We start from the raw sequence: 21,593 nt of genomic DNA on the forward strand, positions 1-21,593 counted from the left end.
GTTGTTAAGTAGAGTCATGGTCGTCCTTAAGTAGTTGTAGTGAGTCATGGTCGTTATGGTCGTTGTTAAGTAGTTGTAGTGAGTCATGGTCGTCCTTAAGTAGTTGTAGTGAGTCATGGTCGTCCTTAAGTAGTTGTAGTGAGTTGTGGTCGTCCTTAAGTAGTTGTAGTGAGTTGTGGTCGTCCTTAAGTAGTTGTAGTGAGTCATGGTCGTCCTTAAGTAGTTGTAGTGAGTTGTGGTCGTTCTTAAGTAGTTGTAGTGAGTTGTGGTCGTTCTTAAGTAGTTGTAGTGAGTCATGGTCGTTGTTAAGTAGTTGTAGTGAGTCATGGTCGTTGTTAAGTAGTTGTAGTGAGTCATGGTCGTTCTTAAGTAGTTGTAGTGAGTCATGGTCGTTCTTAAGTAGTTGTAGTGAGTCATGGTCGTTGTTAAGTAGTTGTAGTGAGTCATGGTCGTTCTTAAGTAGTTGTAGTGAGTCATGGTCGTTGTTAAGTAGTTGTAGTGAGTCATGGTCGTTCCTTAAGTAGTTGTAGTGAGTCATGGTCGTCCTTAAGTAGTTGTAGTGAGTCATGGTCGTTCTTAAGTAGTTGTAGTGAGTCATGGTCGTTGTTAAGTAGTTGTAGTGAGTTGTGGTCGTCCTTAAGTAGTTGTAGTGAGTCATGGTCGTTGTTAAGTAGTTGTAGTGAGTTGTGGTCGTCCTTAAGTAGTTGTAGTGAGTTGTGGTCGTTCTTAAGTAGTTGTAGTGACCTGTAGTCGTATTTAAGTAGTTTTAGTGAGTTCTGGTCGTTCTTAAGTAGTTGTAGTGAGTTGTGGTCGTTGTTAAGTAGTTGTAGTGAGTTGGGATCGTTCTTAAGTAGTTGTAGTGAGCTGTAGTCGTATTTAAGTAGATATAAGAAGATGTAGTCGTACTTCGATGGACAAAAGGGAGTTGTGGTCGTAGTCAAGTAGTCGTAGTGAGTCATGGCCTTTACTTGATCTATTGCGAGACTTGAATAATCGCACCAAATGCATTGAGGTCGTCTTTTGTTTGTTTATGGTGACCTGTAGTCGTACATGAATAGTCGTCATAGGGAGACTGCAAGAAACCATTAGGCCTATGCTTGGTTTGTTGTTTTATCTATGTGTCTATTTTATATTTATTTTATTTGTCTGTGCATCTGTATGTATGTTACCTTTCTCTCTCTCTCTCTCTCTCTCTCTCTCTCTCTCTCTCTCTCTCTCTCTCTCTCTCTCTCTCTCTCTCTCTCTCTCTCTCTCTCTCTCGTTCTTTATTTATCTATTTATCTGTCTGTCTTTTATTGCGTTTGTAAACATATCTATCTATTAGTCTATTTATTTATCTATCTATCTATCTACATATATATCTGTCTATTTATCTATGTTTATCTATCATTTTATCTATCCATCTATATCTGTTTATTTTTTTGTCTATCTATCTACCAAGCTAATTATTTATCTATCTATCTACCTATCTATTTATCTACTCACCTATCCATCTATTTATCTTTCTATCTATCAGTCTATCTATCTATCTATCTATATCCATCCATCCATCCATCCATCTATCTATTTATCTATCTATCTTTCTATCTGTCTATCTATCTACCTATCTATTTCCCAACTATCCATTTCCCTACCTATCTATCTTCACCTATCATTACTATTCATAAATTCACCCAGTCTTCTCAATTTGTCTTCTAAGTTGTAGTGACTTGCATCATTACTTAGATATTTGACCTTGTTGTTGTTGTTGGTGGAGGTGGTGGTGGTGTTGTTGTTGTTGTTGTTGTTGTTGTTTTCAGTTGCCATCGTGCTAGTTTTTATTCTCCTCTTTGTTTATTGTATACTTTTTATTTTTTTTTTTTTTTTAAGGTCAGGTATAGATTAGCTCTTACGATTTTTCTTCTTTTTTTTTTTTTTCTTTATTATTGTTGTGAGCGCGTGAAAGGTCGTTATTCTTCTCTCTCTCTCTCTCTCTCTCTCTCTCTCTCTCTCTCTCTCTCTCTCTCTCTCTCTCTCTCTCTCTCTCTCTCTCTCTCTCTCTCTCTCTCTTCGTAAGTCAAGATTCGAATTTAGAGTTGCAAGGTCGTAGGAGAAAGTCGTAAGTTAAGGTCGTAAGTCAAGGTCAGTCGTAGGTAAGGTAGAGTCGTGTCAAGGTCGTAGCGAAGGTCGTGGTAAGTCAGGCCAAGAATTAATATTTCGACTTCTTTACGATTGATTTATGTACCCCATCGATTACTCTCTCTCTCTCTCTCTCTCTCTCTCTCTCTCTCTCTCTCTCTCTCTCTCTCTCTCTCTCTCTCTCTCTCTCTCTCTGACATGTGTTTGTATATTTTTTATGTACTTGTATGTATAAATTTACCAATGCATCTATCTCCTTCTCCATCTGTCTGTTTATTTCTCTTTCTTATCTATTTATGTATCTGTTTCTGCCTGCCTATCTTTTTTTTCTGTTTATCTGTCTGTTTGTCTATCTATCTACTTCCCTCCCTTCCTTCCTCTTTTCTTTCATTTATTCATTCATTCATTCATTCATTCATTCATTCATTCATTTCCTTTCTTTCTTCCTTCCTTCCTTCCTTCCTTCCTTCCTTCCTTCCTTCCTTCTTTCCTTCATTCATTCATTCATTCATTCCTCTGTCCCTCTCTTCTTCCTTACTCTCATCATTCCTTCCTTCCTTCCTTCCTTCCTTCCTTTATTCATTCATTCATTCTTTCTTTTTTCTTTTCCTTTCTTTATTTATTTATTTTCATTCATTCATTCATTCATTCATTCATTCATTCCTCCGTCCCTCCCTTCTTCCTTACTCCCATCCTTCCTTCCTTCCTTCCTTCCTTTATTCATTCATTCATTCATTCTTTCTTTCTTTCTTTCTTTCTTTCTTTTTTTTCCTCCCTTCATTCCTCCCTCCCTCCCTCCCTCCCTCCCTCCCTCCGTAACTTACCAACCTACTTCACCATACTCGGGATCAGCAGAGGAAGAAGTGAGAGGCGGAGAATGAGAGGTGAACCCGCCCCCCTCCCTCACCTTCTCCTCCCTCCCTCCCTCCCCACACCCACACCATGTCCCGTCCCTACCTTGGCTAATCTTACATGGCTAGAGAGAGGGAGGGGGGGAAGGGGGAGAGAGAAGGACGAGGAGAATGAAATGAGGGTTTAGTATTTATAAATATATCTTTTAAAATGTGTGTCAGTCAATTGGTAAGTTTTATGAGTGGTGTTTATGGTGTGGCAAACCCTCGTCTTGTTCTAGAAAGTTGTGTAGCAGCTGTGGTTATTTGTAGCGCCTGTTATTAATACTGAGGTGAAACATTATCTATACTTTCTCTCTCTCTCTCTCTCTCTCTCTCTCTCTCTCTCTCTCTCTCTCTCTCTCTCTCTCTCTCTCTCGCTCTCGCTCTCTCTGCCGGCTTCACTCATTCATTCCCTCAATCCCTCCCTGCATCCCGCCCTACTTATTACCTGCTCTCCCTCCTCCCACCTGCCTCCTCCACTCTCCCTTTGTACTCTCACCTCCCTCCCTCCCTCTCTCTCTCCCTCCATTTCCCCATTCCCTCTCATCCTCATCTACATACCAGTGTCTCTTTTTCTTATATATTATCTTCCCGGTCCATTTATTCTTCTGATTGTCTTTCTATCTTATTTTTTGTTTTATTTTTTATATATCTTGTCCATTATTTTTATTGTGATGAGTCTTTCGGTCTCTCTCTCTCTCTCTCTCTCTCTCTCTCTCTCTCTCTCTCTCTCTCTCTCTCTCTCTCTCTCTCTCTCTCTCTCTCTCTCTCTCTCTCTCTCTCTCTCTCTCTCAGCTTGTCTTGTTTTCTATTTTCAGTCTCCCTTTCCTGCCTCTTTTTTTTTTCTTTAGCTTCTTAGTCTTATTTCTCTCTCTCTCTCTCTCTCTCTCTCTCTCTCTCTCTCTCTCTCTCTCTCTCTCTCTCTCTCTCTCTCTCTCTCTCTCTCTCTCTCTCTCTCTCTCTCTCCTCCTTCACTGTTTGTCCGTCTCTCATTTTCTCTCTACTTTTGACGTATCCTTTTTTCCTTTTTCTCAGTTGCTCACTTTTCTAACCAATCTTTCTGTTCACATTCTCTTGCTTACTGTCCTTCCTTCCTCTTTCTTCTACCTGTCTCTCTCTTCCGTCTCCCTTCCTCCCTTCCCTCCCTTTCTCCCTCCCTCCGTAAATAGCCAGCAAGCATCACAAACACAGGAGCACGCCACGCCTCGCCAAGGTGTTCCCCGCTGCCACCTCTTGCTCTAATGGAATACTTTGTGCTGCAATCAGTATAGACAGTACTGGGGATGGCTGGTGTCCGGTAGGGGAGGGAGAGAGGCCCGCACACACACACACACACACACACACACACACACACACACACACACACACACACACACACACACACACACACACACACACACACACACACACACACACACACACACATATAGGTAGAGAGAGAGAGAGTCTGAAACAATCAATCCCCAGAAATAAAAGTATTAGTTATTAGTAAAGTAACAGTAGTAGTAGTAGTAGTAGTAGTAGTAGTAGTAGTAGTAGTAGTAGTGGTGGTGGTGGTGGTGGAGTCAAGAAATAAGGACATACTTTAGTTGCACATTCTCTCTCTCTCTCTCTCTCTCTCTCTCTCTCTCTCTCTCTCTCTCTCTCTCTCTCTCTCTCTCTCTCTCTCTCTCTCTCTCTCTCTCTCTCAGCTGGGTCAAGTTGGCACCGTGACATCACTGCTGACGTCACTTCCTCTCACGGGTCAGGCGTGCCAAGGGAGTTATGGTACCTCCTCCTCCTCCTCCTCCTCCTCCTCCTCCTCCTCCTCCTCCACTATACCCATGACACCCCCATTTAGAAATAAGGGACCATCTTGAAAGAGGATGGGGAAGAAGGGAACGAAGCGCTTGTTGTAGTAGTAGTAGTAGTAGTAGTAGTAGTAGTAGTAGTAGTAGTGGTGGTGGTGGTGGTGACGGTGGTGGTGGTAGTAGTCAGGAATTGTTGTAATAGCTGTGGGTGGTGATGGTGGTGGGAGAATAGTGAGACGTTTGAAGCTGTAGTGTCAATAGTAGTAGTAGTAGTAATAGTAGTCGATATTTTCCTGATCAAACTACTCTCTCTCTCTCTCTCTCTCTCTCTCTCTCTCTCTCTCTCTCTCTCTCTCTCTCTCTCTCTCTCTCATCCCTTGATATTTATGGATTATTCAAGCATACGAGCATTCCTCGTTTTCTTTACTGCAAATTTATCCCTAACTAAACTTTATATTCAAGTCAATTAATTTTCCCGCGATTCTCTTCACTTCACCATATTTTTTTTTTTTTCATGATTCATATTTGTTTTAGTTCGTTAACCTCTTCCTATGTTCTTACTGAGTTTAGTAGTCAGTGTTGTGATAGTTATAATAGTGATAGTAATGATAACGTGGTACAGTGGAACCATGCGTGCTTTGGGATCCGAGGGTCTCCAAGCGCACGGGTTCGAATCCTGTCCACGGTCCGAGTGTAGATTGGGCTTCCTCACTCTAGCGGGTGGGCTTTGAGATAGAAGGTACCACAAAAAGTATCCCCGTTAGCCGATAAATTCCGTGAAAAGCCAACATGGTATAAATAAAAATGTGTAGAATGCTAGCAGGTGGACTTTGAGATAGGAGGTACCCCCAAAAAATATCCCCTTTAGCCCATAAATTCCCGTGAAAAGTCCACATGGTATAAAAGAAACATGTGTAGAGTGGGTGGTAGGGAAACTCAAGTTGTATTCCTCTGCATCAACTCGTGTTTCCCTACCATCCACTCTGCACAATGGTAATAATGATGATGATGGTAATAATCGTTGAATAAATGTATGAAACTATCGTGAACTTAATTTAGTTTTGTATTTTATGATTAACAAAAAAAAAAATCAGAATATATGGAAGAAATATGTATATTCTTATTATGAACTACAATTTTTCTGTCTTATTTTCTTTCTTTTTTTTTTTTTGTGTGTGTGTGAGTGTATTTTGTTGTGTGAATCTTTGTTTTTTTGTTATTTATTTACCGTGGTTTTTTTTATTTGTTAATTCCAGATTGCTTTTCTTTGCGTGGCCTTTCCTTTTGCGATCCTTTGAATTGTTAAGTGGTCAGTTGGAATTGACTTTGGTTTTAAGGATTTTTAAGTTTTTTTTTCCTATTAGTATTTTCTTTTTCTTTATTTTAGCTTAGTTTAGTTGAGTTAAGTTTTATGAGTCTGTTTGTCAGCCATGTTGTTTTGATTGAGTTACTGGTTGTGTTTATGTTCAGTTATTGTGACGATTTCTTTCACCCTTTTTTCTTCTTTCGTCTTTCTTTCTTCTTCTTCTTCTTCTTCTTCTTCTTCTTCTTCTTCTTCTTCTTCTTCTTCTTCTTCTTCTTCTTCTTCTTCTTCTTCTTCTTCTTCTTCTTCTTCTTCTTCTTCTTCTTCTTCTTCTTCTTCTTCTTCTTCTTCTTCTTCTTCTTCTTCTTCTTCTCTTTCTCTTACTAACTAGTTCTTATAATTAAATTTACCTCTTCATTTTCTTATTTTTATTTTCCTCGCTTCCTGCTATACCCTCACCTCTTTCCCCCTTCCTATCTTTCCTCTCCTTTCCTTCACCCCTTCTTTCACACACCTCCCCATCTCCCTACACACCCTGCCCACCACCACCACCACCACCACTACCACTAGACACTCGAGTAACCACACTGCTTCTCTTTTCAGAACACTGCGTGCCTGGATGACTTCGAGCGACTCAAGACGCTGGGCACTGGCTCCTTCGGGCGGGTGATGCTTGTCCAACATAAGGCCACCAAGGAGTATTATGCCATGAAGATACTCGACAAGCAGAAGGTAAGGCAATGTGTGCTGTACGAGGACTGGCGACTTGAGTGGGACTTTTTTTATATATATATTTTTTGCCCTATGGTTAGTTTTTCCCTCTCTTGTATTGGTCTTATTTAGTGTGTTGCTATGTGTACTGTAAGGGGACTAGCGACTGAGGGCCCTTTGTTTGTATCTTTTGTTGCCCTTGGTCAGTTTTCCCCTGTTTCTCAAAAAATAAAAATAAAAATCCTTCTGTTAGTCTTATTTAGTGAGTTGCAATGTACACTGTAAGGGGACTGGCGGCTGAGTGGGCCTTTGTTTATATTTTTTTGTTGCCCTTAGCCTGTTTTTTTTTCCCCTTGTACATAAAAAAACAAATAAAAAAACTTCTGTTGGTCTTATTTAGTGTGTTGCAATGTACACTGTAAGGGGACTGGCGGCTGAGTGGGCCCCTTTTTTTTTATATATCATTTTGTTGCCCTTGGTCAGTTTTCCCCTCTTACCCCCCAAAAAAATAGGATAAAATGATATAAAAAATCCTCCTGTTGGTCTTATTTAGTGTTGTTGTTATTAGTTCAAGTCAGTTAATGTTTGTTATTGTTCCCCTTTCTCTCCTTCCGTCTGTCTGTGTCTTGTTTCTTTTCTTTTGTCGACTAGTTAATAGGCAATAAAATTATCGAAGTTATTTTTTTTCTCTTCTTCTTCTTCTTCTTCTTCTTCTTCTTCTTCTTCTTCTTCTTCTTCTCTTCTTCTTCTTCTTCTTCTTCTTCTTCTTCTTCTTCTTCTTCTTCTTCTTCTTCTTCTTCTTTCCATCTTTAATGTTTGTTTAGTCGACAAGTTGCTTTTCTTTTTTCCTCTCCCTTCTCAATATGAACTTTCTCTCGTTATGTGATGTTATTAGCTGTCGAACACTCTCTCTCTCTCTCTCTCTCTCTCTCTCTCTCTCTCTCTCTCTCTCTCTCTCTCTCTCTCTCTCTCTCTCTCTCTCTCTCTCTCTCTCTCTCTCTCTCTCTCTCTCTCTCTCTCTCTCTCTCTCTCTCTCTCTCTCTCCTTTGACTGTCACAGAAGGTCTCTCTCGTTTATCTCTCTCTCTCTCTCTCTCTCTCTCTCTCTCTCTCTCTCTCTCTCTCTCTCTCTCTCTCTCTCTCTCTCTCTCTCTCTCTCACACACACACACACACACACACACACACACACACACACACACACACACACACACACACACACACACACACACACACACACACACACACGTATCATTCAATCAATACCTCGCTGCCTTCATCTACCAGTCAGTTACCAGCCATCTCTCTCTCTCTCTCTCTCTCTCTCTCTCTCTCTCTCTCTCTCTCTGAAGCCTCCAATACTACATTTTCTCAACACAGTAAGGATTGAAGTACTTGTGACAACCTTACTGTACCTTTTATTCCTCACAGTAAGTCCCGGTGTCTCTGTCGCTTCCCTGGCACTGGCACTGGCACTCTCTGGACCTTGATGTCGGGAGGGAGAGTGGAGGGTTGGGGTGGGTGGAGTGTGGCTGCTGCTCTGTGTGTGTCGCTCTCATCTGATCAATATGTTCCCTTCCACGTGTCCTGTTCCTCTCTCTCTCTCTCTCTCTCTCTCTCTCTCTCTCTCTCTCTCTCTCTCTCTCTCTCTCTCTCTCTCTCTCTCTCCTGTTCTTTTTATCGTTCCCTTCCTTTCTCCTCCCTCCCTCCTTTTTTTCTCCTTCCCTTTACATTCCTTTCCTTCCCTCACCGTGTCCCTCCCCTTCCCCTTCTTCCTCTAGCTACCCTCACCTTCCTATCCCTGCTATCTTCCCCTCATCTTTCCCTCCACCCCTCCTGTCCTCCCTCCCCTCGTCACGTGGTGTTGAGGTCTTAATATACATAAGTAAGAAAAGTGGAATTTATTGTGGCAAACGGCTAAAATGAACCACTTTAATGTACTCGTGTTTGGCCTCCATCACCACTACCGCAGCCACCGCCTCCTCCTCTTCCTCTTCTTCCTCCTCCTCTTCCTCCTCCTCCTCTTCCTCTTCTTCCTCCTCCTCTTCCTCTTCCTCCTCCTCCTCGTTGCGCAATTTCTATCATGACGTGTTAGGTTTCTTCTTCGTTTTCTCTTTGGTTTCTTACATTATTTTTAACGTAGACTTAGGTAAATGTAGACGTGTGTGTGTGTGTGTGTGTGTGTGTGTGTGTGTGTGTGTGTGTGTGTGTGTGTGTTTAAATGCATGACGTTGCATATTATCAACTATATTTTTTTTGCTTGAAATGAGAGCAAAATATTGTAAATATAGATAGATACAGAGACAGAACCATAGTTGTGTAACTTAGGCTATGTACACACACACACACACACACACACACCTATGTGTTTGATAAGTGTTTAACTCTTCAACTGTAGTGTGTGTGTGTGTGTGTGTGTGTGTGTGTGTGTGTGTGTGTTTATTTCCTCTGACCACAAGACACACACACACACACACACACACACCTATCATACACTCAGCTTTCTGACTGGTCTTTAAGTCTCTCCTCATTTCCCTCTGACCACAAAACGTTGCAACAAAAAGGAAGTGGGGACAGGGAGGCAGACGTGAAACGGTATTGAGAAAGGAAGTGTGGCTTAATATTCGGCACGACTTCAGGCCAGTGGTATTTACCTTATTATAATCCCTTGAGTTGATATGTCACTCTAGGCAGAAGTAAGGTTAGGAAGGCTGCTTCATGAAGTAGGGGCAGTCTGTACATACATAATGTAAATAAATATGATAGTGAAATACAACACACAGAGTAAGGGTGCATTCAAAATAGATAATGAAAAACAGCGTTAAAAAACATAATTTCACACATCCAACATGAAAGAGGAAATAGCAGAGGAAAATATAAATAACACCATGAAATCTCAACAGAAATTATGAAAAACAGTAAAATGCTCTCAAAATGAAATAAGTAAAATAAGTAAAAAAAAAAAAAAAAAAGTTCTTGCTACGTATTGCAGCTCAGTCATAGAGTAAATCCCCAGCCAGTGTATGAAGGTGTGTTGAATAAAACCAGCTTATACAGTAATGTATTCATGATGGCCGCTCACTTTACACACTGAACTGTTACATTGATATTTTTTATGGATATTTTTATTCTGAAGTGAAGGATTGCTTTATTTTAGTTCATTGGATCCTTTCCTTGCTTACTTTCATTATCATTAAGATTATACATTTTTTTTCTGGCTTCATTTTATCATCTTTATTATTCAGAATTTATATGAGTAGTACATTTTCTCCTTCACTTGATTGTTCACCTTATCCTAACTTAATTATTTGCCCCTTCATGTAATTGTATTCCTTATCCAAACTGTTGCATTCATTATCATTACTCAAGATTGCACATTTTTTCTGGCTTCATTTTGTCATCTTTATTCAAAATTTATATCAGCAGTACTTTTTTTCCTCTCACTTGTCCTTGTCCTAACTCTTGGCCACACATTTTTTTCCCTTAATGTGATTTTATTCCTTTTCTAAACAATTGCTCTCATTATCATTACTCATATTTACACTTTTTTTTGGGAGGAGGCTTAGGCTTCATTTTATCATTTTCATTATCAGAATTTGTATCAGTATTAGATTTTTTCCCCTTCACTTAATTGTTTACCCTATCCTATTTCCCCTTTGTGTGATTGTATTCCTTTCATTATCATTGCTCAAGATTGCACATTTTTTCTGGCTTCATTTTGTCATCTTTATTCAAAATTTATATCAGTAGCACTATTTTCTTCTTCTTCTTCTTCTTCTTCTTCTTCTTCTTCTTCTTCACTTGTTTAACTTATCCTTCCTCTTGGCCTCACATATTTTTATCCCCTTTATGTGATTGTATTCCTTATCCAAACTGTTGCTTTCACTATCATTACTCAAGAAAACACATTTTTCTGTCTTAGTTTCATCATCTTCATTATTCAAAATTTTAGATTAGCACATTTTTTCTTCCTCCATTTAATTGGTTAACTTATCCTTACTCTTGGTCACATATTTATTTTCCTTTCACTTGGTTGTGATTATGTTCTTTATTCAAACTCTCTAATTGAACATGAATAAGATAAGAATATAATACTGTAGTATATGTATCTCTGTGTTTGGTTGGGCTTGAAAGTCTTTACATTAGAATCAGAAGCATCGCAACAAATCCCACAAGTGTACCATTTATTATTATTATTATCATTATTATTGTTATTATTATTATTATTATTATTATTATTATTATTATTATTATTAAGATTATCCTGAAGAATAATTTCATGCTTTTTTTCCTCTTGTTTTTCTTCAGTATTTTTGCCTCACACATTTCGATACCTTAAAAATGATGCATTAAGTTAGACAAGTGAGTGGGATTACTTACTAAATGTTCCATTATTTCCTCCTTCACCAGGTTGTTCAGTTCTAAAAGAAGAATATAAGTAGCTTTTTTTTTTCTTCCATTATCTTCCATTACCATTATCTTCAAGTTTTTAAAGTTTACAAGAACACACCCAAACTATTTCTTTTCCTTGCCTTTATCTTCCATACCTTTATCACTACAAACTGACTAAACTAACCCTTATTTTCTCTGCTCAACAGGTGGTAAAGTTGAAACAAGTGGAACACACACTCAATGAGAAACGAATATTGCAGGCCATCACCTTCCCCTTCCTCGTCAGCCTAGAGTTCCACTTCAAGGTGAGTCACTCAGGGTCTGCTGCGCCACTTCCACCCGCCACCCGCAGCCCTCACTCACTACTCAGATCACCTCTTCTGTCCGTGTGTCTCTGTTCGTCTGTGGTTGTCTGGCTACTCTCTCACTCTTTCTGTGTTTATGTAGCTCTCTCTCTCTCTCTCTCTCTCTCTCTCTCTCTCTCTCTCTCTCTCTCTCTCTCTCTCTCTCTCTCTCTCTCTCTCTCTCTCTCTCTCTCTCTCTCTCTCTCTCTCTCTCTCTCTCTCTCTCTCCAGTCTAATTATGTGTTGGTATAAGCACTATGTAACTTTGAATAATTACATATAATGGGGTTTATTTATTTATTCATTCGTTCATTTGATATGTACATGTTTTTATTGTAGTTTACTAGTTAGCTTTCCAAGCAGATCATTTTAGTCTAACCAGTGATTCTTTAAGCCAGTATAGATATTTTTTCTCTATTATCTCTATTGTTATTTGTTGTATATATGGTATGTAATGTTAAGGCCATGTCTGAACAGCCTTGTAGGAAGTAGATTTATCACCCACCTTGAAAAAATGAGATGAAACAAATTAAATTGCTGAAAGATGTATATATTGATGTTTGTGTTATCAATCAACTTTTAAGAGGGAAGTTTCAAGATACTTAGCTCTCCTTTGTTATTTGAATTCTCTCTCTCTCTCTCTCTCTCTCTCTCTCTCTCTCTCTCTCTCTCTCTCTCTCTCTCTCTCTCTCTCTCTCTCTCTCTCTCTCTCTCTCTCTCTCTCTCTCTCTCTCTCTCTCTCTTTTGGCAATCTTTTATGGAACTGGCATAAAAAGTCAGCCTTTTTATTTTGTTTTTCATAGACTTTTTGTGTCCCTTACTCAGTTGTGCTCTTACATAAGATAAAGTAAATGATGATAATAGACATAAATAAATGCTAACAATACCCATAATAATAATAATAACATCAATGAGTATTGTGTGAAATTAATTACTTCTGGTTTATGTATTTCTTAAGAGGCAGCTTTCATTCCTCATTAAATCAAGTTTAAGAAGGAATTATGATGAAATAGTGTACAAAATCAATGCTTACTTAAGATGTATAGTTGTTTTCATGGTTTTCATTCTTCAGTAAATCAAATGAAAGAAGAAAACATAAAAAAAAAACTTTATATGGTATCAAACACTTATGAAAGATGTCATTTATTTAGTTTTCATTCTTCAACAAGTCAAATTAAAGAAGAAAATAAAGAAATAAAAACATTGTATGAAATCAAACTTATGAAAGATATATTGATATAGATCATAAAGGAAATAAAAGAAAACTATTTAATAAAACAAACACTATAGAATAAAGATTAACCAAGAGAGTGTTCAGTACATTTAAGTATAAGAAGAGAACACACGAGACACTAACATAGACACCACTAATGAGTGAAACCTGTGAGCTGTAAGGTGTTCCTGGAAGGCTGGGACAGACATGGCATGGTGTGGTGTTGTGGTGTTCACGTATGGCTGACTGTCTACACCAGGAACTCTTTCACCACTGAAATACCACTCCTTCTGTCTGAGTCAATAAGAAATCAATAATTTTATAAGGAGTGTATAATTTTCACTTTTATGTGAGCTTCTTTCCCTTCAGCAGTTGTGGGTTTTTGTTTAGGAATCAATAGTTTTTATCTTCATCTATCATTCTTTATTATTTTTCATCTCTTATTCTATCCCTCCTGCAGTTGTGGGTTGTTTCAGTCTATAATTTTTACCTTTATTATTTTTTTCTTGTAGCAGATGAGGGTTATGTTTCAGGAAACTGTACTCACCTCTATCTGCTTTTTTAATCCCTCAAGCAAATGTGTTATGTCTAAATTTATAGTTTCCACATTTATCTAGCCATTTTTTCCATATCACTTGTAGGTTATTTATGAGGAATCTATCATTTTTACATATAGAATTTTTTCACAGCAGTAAGTATGGGTTATGATTTCCTCTCTATACTTCATCCTGCAGGGTACAAATCCTTGATGGGCAGCTTGTGTTGTATGCCCAAAGTAATTCCTTTCTATCGGGTTCCTCAGATGAGTGTGTGCTGGGCTGTCATCACTCATTGCTTGTATTGTCTTGGTGTGAAACTGACGAAATAAACTCGGGGTAATCTGTAAATATATTAAGTAATGTGGAGAATATTTACTACTTCTCATTTTTAGTTTAGTCACTCTTGAAACATGCAGTTATTCCCTGTGTCACGTCTGCTCCAAAGAAGTCTTACTATTCCTATTTGTACTTCATTAACTAAAATTGTAACTGTACTATCTTGGCATCTTTACTCATGTTCTGTACTAGTTTTGGTGCTATATATCCATTATATAGTATCAGGCCAGCAATCACACACAAGATTGCCCAAATAAAGCAACACACACACACACACACACACACACACACACACACACACACACACACACACACACACACTTACATATGAGCGAAATGTAATGTATTCCAACATAAATGGAGTGATATCGGGGATTTTAGAACTCAACGATTACTTGAGGGACAAGAACCCAGATATTGTGGGTCTTACTGAAACAAAACTGAGAGAGGGAGAAGACCTGATGAAGGTTGGAGAAGGGAAATATAACGTTTGGAAAAGAAATAGAGTAGGTAAGATGGGAGGAGGAGTGATGTTGCTGGTTAAAAAAGATATAAAGGTGGATCAAGTGAAAAAAGGTATGGGAAAGGCAGAAGTGCTAAAGATCAGAGCAGAAACTAATGAAGGAAAAAAGAGGCACTACATAGTGGTGTACGTACCACCTAAGACAAATGCATGGTCAGTACAGGAATATGAAGAAATGATAAGTGATACAGGAACATGTCTGGAAGAAATGTTGGGTGGCTGTGAACGAACTATAATGATGGGAGATTTTAATTGTAAAGAGGTGTGTTGGGAGGACTGGTCAATGGAAGGATCAGAGACAACATGGGGAAATACACTATTGACACTGGCAATGGAAAATGTGTTAACTCAGTGGGTCAAAGAAGATACTAGGTTTGGAGGAGAGGGAGCATCGTCAAGACTGGACTTGGTCTTTAGTACAGAGCCAATGGTCATTGAGGAGATGAGGGTGGAGTGCCCTTTAGCAAAGAGTGATCATGCAGTTTTGGAGTTCAAGGTGATAGACGAAGAGAAATCTAGAAGAAATGAAGAATATAAAGTGGGAAGATGGAATTATGCCAAGACAGATTTTGGAAACCTAAAGAAATTCTTTCAAGAGACAAATTGGATGAAATTCAAGAGTGCTAAGGAGCAAATGAAAAGTGGAAGGAATTTATAAAAATATACAAAGAAGGTGAGAAAAATTTGTACCAATAAGACAACATAGAGAAGTTGGAAAGCAGGACTGGTTTAACGATAGATGTGAAAAGGCTAGAACAAGAAAAGAGGATGCATGGAAGAGGTGGAGAAGGAAAAGACGGATTAAGCAGTGGGAAAGTTACAAAAGAGCAAGAAATGAATATGTGTTGATTAGAAGAGAAGAAAGAAAGAAACAAGAAAAGGATATAATTGATAAATGTAAAGACCAACCAAGGCTTTTTACAGACATGTGAACAACAACATCAAAAATAGAGAAAGTATTGAAAGTTTAGAAGTAAATGGAGTATACAGTGAAGATCCCAGGGAAATGGCAGAGGCTATGAATGGATGCTTTCGGAAGGTATTCACAAAGGAGACTGCTTTTGACAAACCACTGGTAATGGAACAGAAAGGGATTATGAAGGAGTTTCAAGTAACTGTGGAGGAGATCAAGAACATGATGGGGAGTTTAGAAGTGAGAAAAGCTGTGGGACCTGATGGGGTATCAGGATGGATTTTAAGAGAATGCAGGGAGCAATTGGCAGAAAAAGTTTGTGAAGTAATTGATGCCTCATTAAGGGAAGGTGTAGTGCCCCAAGACTGGAAAAGAGCTAACATTGTCCCAATCTATAAATCAGGTAACAAGAGAGACCCATTGAACTATAGACCAGTGTCACTTACAAGTGTGGTAGCTAAGATGTGTGAGAGGGTGGTGAAGACTAGATGGACAGACTTCTTGGAGAAAATGACATACTTTGTGAGTGTCAATTTGGTTTTAGGAAAGGGCGTTCATGCACGACAAACCTGATATGTTACTATTCGAGGGTGATAGATGTAATACAGGAAAGAGATGGTTGGGCTGATGGAATATATCTGGATTTAAAAAAGGCCTTTGATAAGGTACCACACCAGAGACTGATCTGGAAACTTGAAATGGTAGGAGGAGTGCATGGCAGTTTACTAAAATGGATGGAAGACTTTTGGTAGGAAGAGAAATGAGAACAATAATTAAGGACAGACCATCAGAATGGGGATTGGTGGAGAGTGGAGTTCCACAGGGATCAGTGTTGGCACCAGTAATGTTCGCAGTCTACATAAATGACATGGTGGATGGGGTGTCCAGTTATGTGAGCCTATTTGCAGACGATGCAAAATTGTTAAGAAAAGTGAGATGTGACAAAGATTGCGAACTACTCCAGGAAGACTTGGACAGAATATGGAAATGGAGCTGTACATGGCAAATGGAGTTCAACACGACAAAATGCAAGAAAATAGAGTTTGGCAAGAGTGAAAGAAGAATCAGGAGTATGTACAAGATAGGAAATGAAGACATAAAACCAGTCATGAAGAAAAGACCTTGGGGTGACAATTACCAATGACCTATCGCCAGAGAGACATATAAACAAAATAATTGGAGAAGTATTGAACTTATTGAGGAACATAAGAGTGGCGTCAGATATCTAGATGAAGAAATGATGAAGAAAATAATTACTGCAATGATAAGACCGAGGCTTGAATATGCAACAATACAGTGGGCTCCGAACTTAAAGAAACACATAAGGAAACTAGAGAAAGTACAGAGGGCTGCAACGAAAATGGTGCCTGACTTAAGAGATTTGACTTATGAAGACAGACTGAAAAGAATGCAACTTCCAACCCTGGAAAACAGAAGAGAAAGGGGAGACCTGATAGCAATATACAGAGTGATGATTGGCATGGAAAAATGGATAGGGAAGATCTGTGTATGTGGAATGGAAGAATGTCGAGAGGGCATGGGAAAAACTAAAATGGCCACTTATAGGAGAGATGTGAAAAATATAGCTTCCTCATAGAAGGGTGGAAGCATGGAATAGTTTAGACGTGGAAGTGGTCAACGCAAGGAATATTCATGATTTTAAGAAAAGCTGGACATTAATAGATATGGAGACGGGACAACACGAGCATAGCTCTTTTCCGTATGTTACAATTAGGTAAATACAATTACACACACACACACACACACACACACACACACACACATGGAGACGGGCCACACGAGCATAAAGCCCAGGCCCTGTAAAACTACAACTAGGTAAATACAACTAGGTAAATACACACACACACACACACACACACACACACACACACACACACACACACACACACACACACACACACACACACACACACACACACACACACGGTAGCTCAGTGGTTAGAGCGCTGGCTTCACAAGCCAGATGACCGGGTTCGATTCCCCGGCCGGGTGGAGATATTTGGGTGTGTCTCCTTTCACGTGTAGCCCCTGTTCACCTAGCAGTGAGTAGGTACAGGATGTAAATCGAGGAGTTGTGATCTTGTTGTCCCGGTGTGTGGTGTGTGCCTGGTCTCAGACCTATCCCAAGATCGGAAATAATGAGCTCTGAGCTCGTTCCGTAGGGTAACATCTGGCTGTCTCGTCAGAGACTGCAGCTGATCAAACAGTGAATTACACACACACACACACACACACACTACATAAATTTGTTTGCGGATGATACGAAACTGTGCAGAGTTATAAAGCAAAAGGAGGATTGTGAAATACTGCAAGAAGACCTAAATAAGATCTGGGAATTGAGTAAGAAGTGGGAAATGGAATTCAATGTGAACAAAAGCCATGTCATGGAAATGGGAAAGAGTGAAAGACGACCTGTGGGAATCTATAAGATGGGAGATGGAGTAGAACTGGAGAAAGTCAAAAGGAAAAGGACTTAGGAGTGACGATGGAAGAAAACAATCAACCAGTAAGCCATATTGATAGAATTTTTAGAGAAACATATAATTTGCTGAGGAATATTGGAGTAGCATTTCACTACATGGACAAAGAAATGATGAAGAAATTGATAAATACTATAATAAGACCCAGATTGGAATATGCAGGAGTAGTGTGGACCCCTCATAAAAAGAAACACATAAGAAATTGGAGAGGCTACAAAAATGGCTACAAGAATGGTCCCAGAACTTGAAGGGATGACATATGAGGAGAGACTAAAGGCTATGGATCTACCAACCTTGGAACAAAGAAGGAGAGAGGAGACCTGATACAAGTCTATAAATTGATCAACGGAATGGACCAAGTGGATAATGAGAAACTGATCCTGAGAGAAGAATATGACATCCAAGCACAAGATCGCATAGTAAAAAGCTGAGAAAGGGAAGATGTCTGAGAGATATTAAAAAATATAGTTTCCCGCAGAGATGTATTGAGACGTGGAACAGTTTAGATGAAGAAGTAGTGTCTGCAACGAGTGTGCACACTTTTAAAGTAAGATTGGATAAGTGTAGATATGGAGACGGGGCCACACGAGCATAAAGCCCAGGCCCTGTAAAACTACAACTAGGTAAATACACACACACACACACACACACACACACACACACACACACACACACACACACACACACACACACACACACACACACACACACACACCGGCAAGCAAGCAGGTTAATGAGGCTGTATCCAAACCACACACCCTTACTTACCAGTCTGCTACACTCCAAGAATTTTATTTTTGGTGCTAAGCAAGAAACATTTGTACATATGTAAGGCAATTCTTAAATGAGACAACAGAGGAATGATTGCATGATTTCTATGTCCCTTTTTTTTATGTTACTTTTCTTTATTTGTTTATTTCTAAGTTATCATTTTTCTTTGCTTTTTGTCTCTGGTCTTGAGTACGTGTCAGTTTTTATCCATCTTCAGTAAATACATGGTCTACATAAGGAAATTGTTTTGACAGTCTTATAGATGCATTGATATGATATTGCCTACATTATTGCTGATTTTCTGTGTTTATTTTTACACTTTGAATTATTGACAAATATGAAAAGATCAGCTTATTGTTCATGGATATACAGTTCAGTTTTGTTTTTTGTTAATCTCATCATGCACTAATTAATGAATATGAATATACATTTCAGTCAGAGAGAGGTACAAATGTAAGTAAAGTGAACTAAAATCAAACCACACACACATGCAGAGCCCCAGTCATACTAAAAAAAAACCCCTCATTAATTCTCTGTGTAATCTTTATTGTATTTGCAGGACAACACCAATTTATACATGGTGCTTGAGTATGTGCCGGGGGGGGAGATGTTTTCCCACTTGCGACGCCTGGGAAGATTTAGGTAATAACTCTTGGCTGACCATAATACCTAACTGTACATACATTCTCTCCCTGCACCAACCAGCGCCCCACCTCCCACAGGGCCAAGCAAGAGCCGGCAGCATCAGTAGCATTCACTCCTGATGCATTCTTCTATTTTATTTACAATTTTAATCTATCATAACCACTACTGTGACTCCTGAGCTCCTTCACTGTACTCAGCGGGGGTACAGGTGCAAACGACTGCATAAAATGATGCCCTTTCTTCTTTTAGCGGAATGTCGCTGCAGCACCGCCACATAACACCCACAGCCACAGCATAACCCACAGCCTCCCTCACATTAACCCTCCAAACACTCAAACACCCGCGAACCAACAGTAGTGAGAGATCCGCTACTTACTGTATATATTTCTTCAACTTTTCAGGATAATTCCAATTTGTACATGGTGTTAGAGTACGTGCCTGGTGGTGAGATGTTCTCCCACCTGAGAAAGATTGGCAGGTTTAGGTAAGAGAGTGTCCCAGTAAGGGGTTGCCTGAGTCACTGCCAGCCTGGGTGACCCTTGACCCTTGACCCTCCAGCTTCCTTGTAGACTGCTTGAGAGATGTCTGCCCTCAGCCCTTACACCTAACCTGACCTGACCAGTGATGGGCTGCTAACACTCACTCTGCCTGGTCTGGTTTGGGTGTGGTCTTAGAGGAATAGACTTGCACTGTGGTAAAATCTCACTTAGTTTTTTTTTTTTTGTTTGTTTTTCAGTCAGTTATATTCATGGTTAGATATCATCATTACATCTTTATTTTCATTTAAAATTTCATCCCATCTAACAGTTTTTTATTTCTTGCAACATTTTGTCAGTTTTGTTGATGCTTCATTTATCATTGCAATCTTATGTAATGACTATACTTTGCTTTAAAATTCCTTAAGATTCTTGTGACAGTTTATGGATTTCTCTACATCAGTAAGTCATTCTTGATGTACAATTGTCATTATTCTATATTTATTGTCTTTACATTCCCTTATGAAGTTAGACATACTGAATCTCTTCCATCATTTTGTTTTTGTATAGACCACAAATATGGTTGAGTCAATTGTATCTGAAATTATTTAATAACATTGCTCATTTTTATTTCTTACTAGTTCACTATCGACGTTCTTCCTTTCACTAGTTGCTGAGTAGTGTCAGTTTTTCAAGTGTCACTCTTGAAATTTCCTTATAAATTTATCACATCTTAATCATGAGTTTCTACCAGTTAGATTAGTCAAGTTTTTTTTTTTTTTTTTTTTTTTTTTTCTTCTATAGACATATAGAAACTTTTGAAAGCATTATTTTCATCTTACTTTGTGACTCTCATTACATTCTAGTGAGATTTTACAACAGTGTATAAGTTTATGGCAGTTGCTCGTCAAGTGTATAAGTTTGCTTACTGTTTGGTGTGCAGTGTTATTACATTGGTGTATTTCCCGGTAACACAGCGGTGTGTAGCATGTAGGCATTGCATTGGAGTAACTAAGTGGCATTTGGTACTTATAGCCATTTGGATGAAGACAGGAAGTTTGTATGCATGTTTGCTTAGATTGATGTATAGACTAGTTGTGCTCACTATGTAATGCTAACCATCTAACATTTTAACTTAACACAAACTATCTAGAATTTTTCTAATGAGCTTCAGTTAAATGTATCACATATGTGTTACCTGGTACTAGAGGATGCCCAGCTTGTGTAACTGTACCAGCGCAAAGACGCATTATAATTGTTGATTACCACCACCTTTTCTCATTGAACTAATGTTATAGAAAATAATTTTGTTTCCTTCAGAAAAACCAGTCATGTATGAAACATTTTAATTCAGCTTTCTTATTACTATTCTACTAAACTTATATAAAGTGTGTATGTTTTCTTAGAAATACTAATCTTGTATGAATCATTTTAATTCAGCTTTGTCATTATTCCAATGTTATAGAAACACAGATATTGCCATCAGGAATACCAGTTTTCTATGGAATATTTTAATTCAGCTTTCTTATTTGTCCTTGGAATTTGGTCTCACAGTACTAGTGGCTCAAAGTAAGATGTCAGAGCATGTTACTGTGAGTAGCCAGCTGTTCCATCTCAACCCTTTTAATCAAATCAGTGCTTCAAAATGCAAGGCTCCACAGTCCATAGTCAGCAATAATAGTTCTAGATGGCAACACCATTAATATGAAGATACTATAGAAACATTAAGTGCTAAGATCACTAGTATTGTCCTGCTGTCAACTAACCAGTTCTTGCCCTGTGTACTTGACCAACCTAAGGAGAAACCATAAGACACTGCATACTTTAGTCCTTACCTTGGCTCTAATCATCTCATCTTTCCTTGGCTGCCCTTGAAGTAACAACTGCCAGTGGGGTTATTGTAGAGATCTGGAATACTGTTACTATGTTTGTGTTACTGTGTATGTGCCTTGTGTTAATATTCCTCTATAACCAGAAGTGAAATGTTCAAAGATCTACTTGCATGACAAAATATGTCCTGTACAGATGCATTAGTGCACATGATAAGTCTTTGTTCATTTCATTTTCCCTTGTAAAGGAATGATGATACAAGATACATACACAGTGACAAGCACAAAGGTCACAAAA

General features: G+C 38.8%; 1 protein-coding gene across 4 annotated transcripts in view; it reads left to right on the plus strand.

The window, feature by feature from the left end:
• The window catches only part of LOC123507929 (cAMP-dependent protein kinase catalytic subunit 1), a 697,649-nt gene that overhangs the window by 662,463 nt on the left and 13,593 nt on the right, over nt 1–21,593 (plus strand). For 2 of the 4 annotated variants that reach the window (XM_045261286.1, XM_045261288.1), the window contains exons 5-7: nt 6,708–6,836; nt 11,412–11,510; nt 18,905–18,987. In XM_045261286.1, the coding sequence (XP_045117221.1) occupies nt 6,708–6,836; nt 11,412–11,510; nt 18,905–18,987 (311 nt within the window). Of the gene's footprint in view, nt 1–6,707; nt 6,837–11,411; nt 11,511–18,904; nt 18,988–19,391; nt 19,475–21,593 lie in introns of all 4 variants that reach the window. The other 2 variants (XM_045261285.1, XM_045261287.1) reach the window with 1 other exon arrangement.

Source organism: Portunus trituberculatus, chromosome 23 (assembly GCF_017591435.1).
Source record: "Portunus trituberculatus isolate SZX2019 chromosome 23, ASM1759143v1, whole genome shotgun sequence".
In the NCBI taxonomy this organism is placed as follows: domain Eukaryota; kingdom Metazoa; phylum Arthropoda; class Malacostraca; order Decapoda; family Portunidae; genus Portunus; species Portunus trituberculatus.